We start from the raw sequence: 10881 nt of genomic DNA, 5'->3' as shown, positions 1-10881 counted from the left end.
ATATAATCACAAAAATGACCTAAATGGATGATTACATTTAAAAGATTGACCAACTTTTGACCTTTTACCAATCCCACCTAATTTGCTATGGGTCTAAAGATGTGTCAACCCATACACATGGAGGAGACATCATTGTTTTTTTGACAAATGATTACACTTGTCAATTGAGGACATGGTGGTTTGTAGAGATCATTTATTTGGATACATCCAGTGGAAATTGCTTATTTACCCATTAGGTTTTGTGGCATGGGACAATATTCGGCAGGCAGTATAAGCTTCCCTTTATGCTTTTGTGGCCTCAAGAGTCCCATATTGTGTGTTACAAGATCATATCTTACAAGATAGTAGCATATGTGGTGTAGATTATCATTGTGTTTATGTGTTAGCTTATCTTCATGATGCGATTTGAGCTTTGACTTTAGCGGTTTCATTAATAAGGACACCGCCCCTAACATTTCCACATGCATGGGCGCATGACTTTTTTTAGTGAAATTATCCAAGACATGGAAGTGCACTTCGACATGACAGTTAGACATAGAGCAGTTTTTTATTGTCTATGAGCACCACATGCTCATGATTTTCTTCTAGCCGTCCTTATAGATGGTATGGCCAACATATGTTATAGTGGAGTATCGTACCATCCTTAAGTACCACCTTACGATTACATTATTTTCAGGATTATGAGATACACTCAGTTTATCGCAAGACATGCTTAGGCTCTTTTGGGAAGAATATATTACATTGGAGAGAGCTCATGGGATTCAAGTATTGACACAATATTGTTAGGTATATATTTAGGATATATTTAGGTAGGTTGGAGTTTCTGTCAAGAAAGATACACTTGTGAACTTCTTGACTGGCCTGTTGGAAAAAATTCAACACTTAGACAGGCTGACATGAAACTCGTCAACCTCAGACGAATCAAACAAAAAAAAATAGTTTGAGCAACATTAAAGAAATTTAAACTTTAAACCACAAAAAAAAAAAAAAACAAACACTAAACAAGATGTCTTCCTCTAGTTTATAGTTGTCTTTTTACAGGAGGGATTTGACTCTCATCTTCCCTTACACCAACGATGTGGGATGAAATGAGATTCCTTCCTACGATATGCATTTCAATATTTCAACAGGTATAAATGAATTTCTAAACCAATGTTAGAATGTTTAAACCCGAAACTTAACATAATATATCATGTATAGTTAGCATTACAAGTTAAAGTTATGCGTAAAAAACAACATAGTATATTTTATTAGCTACTTGTTTTTGAGGTTGACATATTTCTCATTTTTATTAGTATTTTTTATCAAACCCGGGGTCATCTGGTTTAAATTCGGAATTTAACATAATATATCTATAGTTAGCATTACAAATAAAAGTTATGCGTAAAAATAACATATTAGTATGTTTTACTAGATACTTGTTTTGATGGTCGACAATTTGACATGATCATATTGATATTATTTTCATCGTATATGATGCTTGTTTTCAAAACAAAACAATTTCTAACCAAATTATACAAGCCACTCGATATCATATTTTCAGTCCAACATCGCATACATGTTACAAAATATTAAAAAAAAACAATTGTTCAAGTAACCCTATTTATCGGCAAAAAGACAAATTGCTATCAAAAATCTCTAAAACTCATTTTCGGGTCTTGTTTCCTCCCACCTCTCCCCCTCCCCCTACCTCTCCCCCTCCCCCTACCCCTCCCTCTCCCTCTCCCTCTAAAAAACGACTTCCCATGCTTCATTTCCACAAGCGAATGCAACAAGTCATCACAAAGTATACACCCAACATGCAACGTTTCCCCATCTTTCAAAGGCGTAGTTTTCTTATTAAAATCAACTTCAATAATACCACTCTCACACTCCTTACATTTCTCCTTGGTTACACTTATCCTATGAGCACCTTCCGGAAGCAAAACAAGACAATTGCACATGTTGCAATATAGCCGCCATTTAGGGGCGCTGACCGGGTCAAGGACGAGGGTCCCGTCACATTCCGGGCAGGCACACACGCCTTGTGATATCAAAGAGTGGCGGCATGTTGGGTGCGGGCAGAGGAAACAGGGCATGCCGACTCCTTTTCCTAGTTTTGGTGAGGTGGCGGTTTTTGGGGCACCGAATAATGTGTCTATGCCTTCGAATGGAGGGTTGTTGTAACAATAAGGGCATAATGGGAATGATTTTCCGTCGGGTCCCGCCATGGAAAATAATAAAAGCTCGAAGTTGTCTAGAGGACATGTCAGTTCTTTGTAGAGCTGTGTTAAATTTATAAAAATGAAAGTAATTATAAAACCTAATTTGATTGTATCAATGTATTTTATATAATTTGATAGGTTTAATATCTCATAAAAGTGTATTTTGGGTATTTTTTCCGGATTAAACATCAACTTTATTTTTTGTCTTAAAAAAGACCGACCTTGCATTTTTACATTTATTCCGATTTGGCCCTTTTAGCAGGATTACTTATAATCTTCCAGATTTAGACGTTTTTTTCCGGAAAAACCTGCACTTTTTTTTCGAAAAATCCCTCAGATATTTTCTTTTTTTTTTTTTGAAAAAAAATCCCTCAACTTTCTTTCCCCTATCATAAAAAAAAAACTTATATATTTGGTTTTTTCCAGATTAAACATCAACTTCATTTTTTTCTGAAAAAGACCTTGCAGTTTTTTATTTTTTTCAGAAAAAAACCCTCAAACTTTTTTTTTCCTAAAAAACCCTCAACCTTTTAATCTGTTCTGAAAAAACCCTCAACTTTTATTTTGACTTTCATAAAAACCCCTCAGGTTTTTTCAGAAAAAAACTGCTAAAAGGACCAAATTGAAAAGGGTTAATCTCATAAAAACTTTATATTTTGTGTGTTTATCTGGATAAAACCTCAAAAAAAAAAAAAAAAAAAAAAAAAGACCTTGTATTTTTTCATTTTTCCTGAAAAAAACCCTCAACTTTTTTAGTTTTTCTTGTAAAAACCCTCATATTTTACAATTTTTTTAGAAAAAAATGAAAAACTACAAGGTCTTTTTCAGGAAAAAAAAGTTTTTGAGGTTTAATCTGGAAAAAACACAAAATATAGGGTCTTTTATGAGATTAACCCAATCGAAAAATGGAAAAATACAAGGTCTTTTTCAGGAAAAAAATAAAGTCGGGGTTCAATCCCGAAAAAACACAATATATAAGGTCTTTTATGATATTAACCCCGAAAAAATTGTCAAATGTGAGAGGGTTTTCCAGAAAAAAATGTGTCTAAAACCAGAAGATTAGTTGTAAACCTGCTAAAAGGGCCAAATTAGAATAAATGGAAAAATGCAAGGTCTTTACTTAGACAAAATAAAGTTTAGGTTTAATCCGGAACAAACACAATATATGAAGTATTTTATGATATTAAGCCTTTTTTTATATAATAGAGTTTCCATAGAATAGATACCTTGATTGTGCCCTTTTGAGGAACATAATAGACTTCCTCACATGTATTACAATATAACCTTGATGGAAGCATAGAGATGTACTTCATATATCGCAAGCATTTCCCACATTTACTAAGCGCACGTCCCGTGTCAGAAAGTGGAGAAAATTGTGCTTCAAACAACGCATCCATATTCTCAATCTACAATCCATAACTTTTATAATTAGTAATACAAAGTATATGATGCTATAATACGAATGATTGAATTTGATTACCTGTTTGATGAAGTAAGTGAACTTCTGTTTGAACTGTTGAAGAACGTGTTGAACAACAAGGGAATGATTTGCTTGACCTTTGGAAACGAGAGTGATTTGGTGTTCAATGAAGCTTCGGATATCTGGCAAACAAAGATCTGGATCGATGCATTGATAGCCTCGTATAAGACTGATGCCTAAAGTTGTTGGAACTAATTTTCTTCCGGATTCTACTTTGACATAGTTGCGTTCACTTATGTTGTTGATGTGGACAGGAATGGAAGCGTCTGTTCCGATTCCGTGTTTTTCCATTAGAGAGATCAGTTCGCTCTCGGAAAGGTAATCCGGAGGTGCTGTTTTACCCTGGAATGGAATGAGTCGTTACATTCCATCATCATGTTTCGTTGGTTGGCTTTGTAGGAATGGAAATATGGAATGGAGTTTTTATGTTGTATGTAAATACAATATATATAATTTTATTGCACTTTTATTTACAAATTTAACATAATTAAAACTCATGTAATCCATTTAAAAGATTGACCATCTTTTGACCTTTTAACAAAATGACCATTGGTTAAATGCAAAATTACTTTTAACGACAAAAGGCTGCCCAAAAAAATATTTTTTGTTTATTTTATTGCACAAAATGATTTTTTTTTTTTTTATCTTTTAAGGTATTTTGTGGTGGGACCATTCACCATTCATAAAGCAATTCGCAAGTAACCACATTACGAAATTGGTCATTTTGTTAAAAGGCCAAAAAGGTGGTCAATTTGTTTGTTAACAGAATCACCAAGTTTGGTCATTTTGTAATTTATTTTTGGGATAATGACATAAAAGCCCTTAAGTTTGACAGAAATGTGCGGATTTACCCTTTTGTGGATTTTAGGTTCACTAATACCGGATACTTGCATATTTCTGCCAAACTTAAGGGCTTTTATGTCATTATCCCTCTATTTTTTCATTATATTAAGAAAATAAAACTGAAATTTAATGACAAAAAAATAACATAAAAGAAAGTTGCAATTTTCAATTCCATTCCAAAATGGGGAAAAAAACATGAATAGGACAACTAACAAAATAGAAATAATCACATTCCTTCTGGAAGCAAACAAAACAAACAACTTTTTTTTTCATTCCTATGGAATGGAATGAACCATTCCATTCCTTCCCTGATTCCATCATACCAAAAACTACCAAAGTAACACAACCATTAACACAGAAGTTACTATTTATTACAAAAAAAATTGATTATATTACCTCATAGAGCTCAACTTTTAAAATCTCTATTTTCTCCCCTTCTGTAAATTGAGGTAAATTCTTCTCACTAACTGCCAACCATGGCATTATGGCAGTAAATCCTTTCACTGTCACATGCTGTCCAACACAACTGAACAACTCCCCACCAACAGAAAACTCAATTTTCTTCCTATCAACATTAAAAAAATAAAGATTTTAAATAGTGCAATCAATACTGAATCTAATATCTTGAAATAATTAAAAATTGTTTTTTTTTTTACCTTACATATTTACAATCAGGAGAGAGGGTACCAAGAAAATGCTGACAGACATACTGATAAAGTCTCCAAGCATCTCCACCCAACATATCTTCATTAGCTGACTTCATAGGGGTAATTGGGGGATGATCACCTACATCAGTTCCTGATTTAGGCTTATGGTAACCATTGGTGAGTAGTGTTTGGACATAACTACCCCATACTGGATTACTCACTATTGTGCCAAGTGTCCCTTTGAAGTCATATGATGAAGGGTATGCTGTACTTTCAGTTCTTGGATAGCTGACATTATTAACAAGTGGATATTATTAATTTGTTATCATTCCTTTTGGTAGCATCCAGCTAATGGTGATATGGCAAATAAAAATGCCAAATCAGCATACAATACAACCGTTACTTGTTAGCATTTATTTCTATTCATCTAATGAATGGATGCTGATTTGGCATTTATATTTGCCATATCACCAATTCACCATTAGTTGGATGCCACATAAGCAAAAAGGTCAAGATTAAAAATTGCTATAACTGGTAAGTACGTTGCTATAAAGGGTAAAAGTTAAAGTGTATTGATGATATTGGTAAAAGAGGAAAAGCAGGTGGCTATTTCTCCCAGTTTGCCTTACCTTGTGTTGATGGTAAAAAGATTATTAAAAGATGATTGGAGGAAGTAAAAATAAAGATAAAACTTTGGTAAAATAATTATTAAATGATTTTGGTGAAAATATCAAATAGATCTTAAAAAATGACAAGATTACCTGATAAAACCTTGGGTATACAAACGCTCAGCCAATTGCATGGCTACATGAGGTCCCAACCCTAATGCACTTGAAGCAACCTGGTTTGTAATTTGTAAATAAAAATATAAATAATTATCATCCACTAACTTTAACATTAAAATAAAAAAAAATTTAAAAAAAAAGGTATTAAAAATTCATAGTACACTTGAATAACATAATTTGAAGATTTTGTTGTTTTCTGACCTTCAAAAGGTTGACTGTATTAAGGCCAGAAGGGCGACCTTTGGTTTCTTGTTTTTCTGAAATGTTGGTGACTTTTACAACAGCATCTTCCAATATTATCTTCTGAAACATCTCTGCCACCTATTATAAAAGTCAGTGGATGGAAAAAGACAGATATACCCTTAATCAATGAAGAGGAAGAGAAAGAGGAAGAGGATCTCACATCATGATCAAACAACCTATTACGATCCCATTCCAGCTTTAGTTCAAAACCATTCTTTATTATGTAAGGAAACACAACCCAAAACTTTTCTGGCTTGAAAGTACTAATTTGAAGGTAGCGTTGCACACAAAATCCAAGTGTAGGAGTTTGACAAGGGCCATATCTGAGAAAAAAAAATTAAAGATATATTACGGATTTATATTTGTAAAGATAGAAGGATTTTCAGTGTTTTTTACTTCAATAGAAGTTCCATCACATCACATGGGTGGGTGGATAAGACTAAGGGGGCGTTTGGTTCAGAACCAAACACCAGAATGGAATGGAATTGAATTCCAGTTCCAGTTCCAGTTCCAGCCAAATCCCATGGAACCCAACAAACCAAATGCCCTTTTAAAGTATGTGATAGAACAGGGTACTTACGAGATAACTCTGGAATCAAGATTCCCATATTTTCCTTGAAAGTAAGTTGTCTGAAACCGTGTAAATGCAACTCCAACTTTCAAATCTATTTCTTGGCGAGCATCTACAGCCAATGCCTCATCTTTATTAGGTTGAACAAGGTTTTTCATAGCATGAGTTATGTCTTTTTCAGTCACAGAAGAAAATCTTGCACGATGAATTCTTCTACCATCATTCGGATGAAATCCAGCACACTCAATAACTGAATGCAAGAAAATAATAAAAACATGGTACCCAAAAAGGATTCTTTAAAAGCATTGAGCAAAATGTTTGTTAGAAACTTAGATTGAAAAAAGAATACCTTCAAAGCATATATTTTCTCCTTCGCGATCACAGTCTAACCACAGAACCAAATCTCCACAACCACGAGCCTCTCGATTTAGATGTTGACGAATATGAGCCTTTTTTTATAGAATATTTAGCAAGAAAGTGGAATTAGGTGATGAAATTGATCAATAGAAAACATATCTAGATTATAATGTAGTTCAAAGAATGAAAGAATGAAAGAAGCAGTACTTTTGGGTTGGATTCTGACTTGAGAACTGGAGCTTGAAAAAGAGTGAGAGGATCTGTAGCTGCCCAATCTTGATAAGTTGGTGGAAAATCTACACTAGATTTGCACATAAAGAAGTGGAGATTTTCAGATGTGTTGAGGGTTTATGGAACTATAAGTAGATTCTAGTTTATCATGATTAGTATTGATGATATATTCTATGAAGTTTTGGAGTAAAAAGAACACCTGAAAACATGACCAATTACTGATGTCACTTTATATTGTACCCGATATCCTAAAAACATTCCATCAAACTCATGAACCTCAGTACTACCCCTTCGTGATGACATCTGCAAAACCAGTATAGGATTCAGAAATAAAGTGAGTAATAATTAATTCCAAAACTCCTTTTTTAGAAATAATAGTCAAAATATCAGAAAGATATTTACAGAAGATAGCTATGTTTACTGATTCATAAGAATTGCCAAAAGAGTGAAAGGCTTGAAGAAGAACTAATACCTCCCATCCCCTTTTTCAAAAGCATAGAATGGCATAGAGGGTATAACTAAAGTCTTAACTACTACATGAGCATGAAGATCCAACACATCAGAAAAATAATAATAAAGGTTTCTTATGGTTTTGAATTTGGATATATCCAAAAGAATTCTCATGTAAAATACATTTGCTATATCATAGTTATGGTGTATAGACAGCAAATCAGTGAAATGCATAGTTTGTATTCTTCCATTTCACCATTTGTATCACCATACCAACTTTACCTCTCATTCTTCTCACTCCCAATTCTAATCAACAGGTTTTCAATGAAGTATAATTACATACAGATAGGAAATACAAAAGATAAAAAAAAAAGAGGATGAATTGTCAATCAATGATATGACTGAATCCTGTTCGAATATATGTTCTATAAGGTAATTTAGCAATCAGAAAAATCATAACTACTCAGAACCATGTCAACTTCGAAGTTACAAAAACCTAGTACAATAGAAAATGCACAAAAAGGAAAAAGGAGTCGCAGGGACTTACTCGACCACCGGAGAGTGCTGTAGCAATCGAAAGTGCGATGCTTGGCTTCTCCGCGACCTAATCATAGAGACATATAACAAGTGAATGAAAGTTGAAAGTTGAAAACCCCTAAAAAGAGCTACGAGGTATTCTCTCACCATGAGTACTTTGGTCGCCATTGTTAGCTTCGTGTAGAACTCTGATGAAAGTCTGAATCAAACGCAACGCCCTCTCAAAATTTCATTCTACAAAAAACCGAACCGGGCGGACTGTCTTAAAGGCCTTTCAGCGGTTCAGCTTGAGATTATAAAACCCAATTGCCCACAGTTCCTCATGTCGATCGGATCGTTAAAAGTAATTGGGCTAACGATGGGCTTTTGCAAGAGAAATAAGTGACCTTCTAAAAATAACATAGCCTCTTGGTTTCAAATTCTTAAACCCTACAATGTATGTGGGAAGGATTTCTCACTTTTTGTGTGTCGCGTCAGTCTTTCTTTTACTTTGCTTTCTCTCACCAAAACCTAAGGTATGTATGGGAAGAATATTTCACTTTTTTTTATTTTTTTTAAATATATTTCATACAATTATAATATTAATTTTGTAGAGAATTAAAAACCATGAATTTTGATATAATTTTTTAGCAGGTATATAATTTAATAAATATTAAAAAACTGAAAAAAAATAAAAAAGAAAAAAGAAAATTCTAACCAATCAAAATAGGAGAGAGAATGCGGGGTCTCTATCCCCTACTCCTTTCCCGCACCTCCTTTCCCACAAGGACGGTGCGGTATTCCAATGTGCGGGAACGCCTCCCGCACCCCCTTCTCACGACGCTCTGTTCGATCTTATTATCTTATATATGCTTCATCCCTTGATTTTTTTTTCATTTAATATATATATATATATATATATATATATATATATATATATATATATATATATATATATTGAATTCGACTAAAATAGTTAAATACATATCGATTGAAGGCAAACGGGCAACAAGCTGCGCCGCTAGCTCTTTCTGGATGGCAAAACCAATTCTTTTGAAAACAACATTTGTGTAACGACGTAAATTTTAAAACAATTTTTTTTATTTTTCAAACATGATAACACTCATATAATATTCTCAAAATCTCATGTGTCAAATGTCATCATAATAAAACATATCTCAGAATCTCAAAACATAATCCTCTGTCAGTGTGTACAAATCATGTCGGCGCCTTCCCGCGATCCTCGCTGGTACCTGAAACACATATCACATAACACGGTAAGCATAAACGCTTAGTGAGTTGCCCCAAAATACCACATACAACACATAAGCCACTCGAGGCTATAACTCGGTATGACCCTCCGGTCAATGTGTCTCAGCGGGACCCTCCAGTCCCGTAGCTCGTTGGACCCTCCAGTCCGGTCTAGCTCGTTGGACCCTCCGGTCCGGTCTAGCTCGTTGGACCCTCCGGTCCGGTCTAAATCGTTGGACCCTCCGGTCCGGTCTATATAACATATAGCATACATATAACACAATGCGCATAAACTCAAACATACACATAACACATAAGACCCTCCGGTCTGCACATAGATACCACTCTAGGTAATGTATAGTGAGAAGACTCACCTCGGGTAATCTCGGAAAGTCTCGAACTCGAATATCTGACCTAGCATTCGCCTAATCACATAAAGTAATTATCTCTAATTAATACGGCTCTCAAAGGATAGACTAGTCCCTTCCTATATTCACTCAGAAGGGAAAAAGACCATTTTACCCCTCCAACGGTCCAATGTCCAAAAGTTGGTCGAACCCTAAAAGTCAACCCCAGTCAACGGTCCAACTTGACCAGACTCGTCGAGTGCACTCGAGTGACTCGGCGAGTCCATACGTGTCCTCTGAATCCTCCTAAGGCCTCACTCGACTCGTCGAGTTAGCCCTTTTCTCGACGGTTACCATTGATCACGAATCGTGGTGCAACACGATCCGACTCGTCGAGTCCGCTCATGGACTCGGCGAGTTTCATCCATGAGAATACTCAAACGACCTCCTGAGGTCAGATCTGTTTCTCTAACTTATAGATTTGGCCTTCTAACACCCAATAATCACGTAAAGGTCTGAACTTGGTGTCCATGTATGGCATTTTGGGCATGAAATGCCAACAACATGATTTAAATGGGGTTTTCACTCATAAATACCATCAAGGCTGAATAAAGCAGGAACCTTTGGGTGCTAGAGACCTCCTAAGGTCCAGATCTGGAGTTCAAGCCTCCTCATGAACCCAAAATCCTCAAAGTCCCAAAAAGAAAGGAAAAGAAGCCCTAATCTTCAAGATGAGAGATCTACTCAAATAAAAGGGAAAGGTTCGAACTTGATACCTCTAATAGAAGCTCTTGGACGAATAAGCAGTAGATCTATCAACCTCTTCTCAATCCTAGCTTGGAATCTTCTTTTCCTTCACCAAAATGCACTCACAAATCTCAAGTAAGGCTCAAGACTCTCTCACAAGCTTAAGGGGCGATTAGGGTTTCTTCTCAGAGAGGTGTGGCCGCAAATGA

General features: G+C 35.2%; 1 protein-coding gene across 2 annotated transcripts; it reads right to left on the bottom strand.

Annotated features, from left to right (window-relative positions):
- Positions 1-1500: 1500 nt before the first annotated feature.
- On the bottom strand, positions 1501-8599 carry LOC145159574 (DNA topoisomerase, type IA, core). Of its 2 annotated transcripts, XM_079078578.1 has the most exons (14): positions 8496-8599; positions 8359-8415; positions 7561-7664; positions 7338-7431; positions 7123-7222; positions 6783-7023; positions 6363-6525; positions 6161-6280; positions 5936-6015; positions 5184-5462; positions 4924-5092; positions 3685-4026; positions 3431-3610; positions 1501-2264 (listed from the first exon to the last, which is right to left on the bottom strand). In XM_079078578.1, exons 1-14 carry the CDS (start codon positions 8514-8516, stop codon positions 1629-1631), a joined length of 2586 nt encoding a protein of 861 aa, XP_078934704.1. In that variant the 5' UTR covers positions 8517-8599; the 3' UTR covers positions 1501-1628. The 2 variants fall into 2 exon arrangements, with proteins under 2 accessions (XP_078934704.1, XP_078934705.1); XM_079078579.1 differs by lacking the exon at positions 8496-8599 and having other exon boundaries at positions 7338-7426; positions 8359-8375.
- Positions 8600-10881: the final 2282 nt, after the last annotated feature.

This window comes from Lactuca virosa, chromosome 2 (assembly GCF_052849685.1).
Source record: "Lactuca virosa cultivar CGN04683 chromosome 2, Lactuca_virosa_CGN04683_v6, whole genome shotgun sequence".
Taxonomy (NCBI): Eukaryota; Viridiplantae; Streptophyta; class Magnoliopsida; order Asterales; family Asteraceae; genus Lactuca; species Lactuca virosa.
This window is presented reverse-complemented; position numbering and strand designations above follow the sequence as displayed.

Excerpts from the sequence above, each read along its gene's own strand:
- LOC145159574 (XM_079078578.1), bottom strand. The coding sequence starts at position 8,516 with ATGGCGACCAAAGTACTCATG. Across the intron at positions 8,416-8,495 it reads TGGCGACCAAAGTACTCATG|GTCGCGGAGAAGCCAAGCAT; the intron begins GTGAGAGAATAC and ends CTCTATGATTAG. Across the intron at positions 4,027-4,923 it reads TAAAAGTTGAGCTCTATGAG|GGTAAAACAGCACCTCCGGA; the intron begins GTAATATAATCA and ends ATTCCATTCCAG.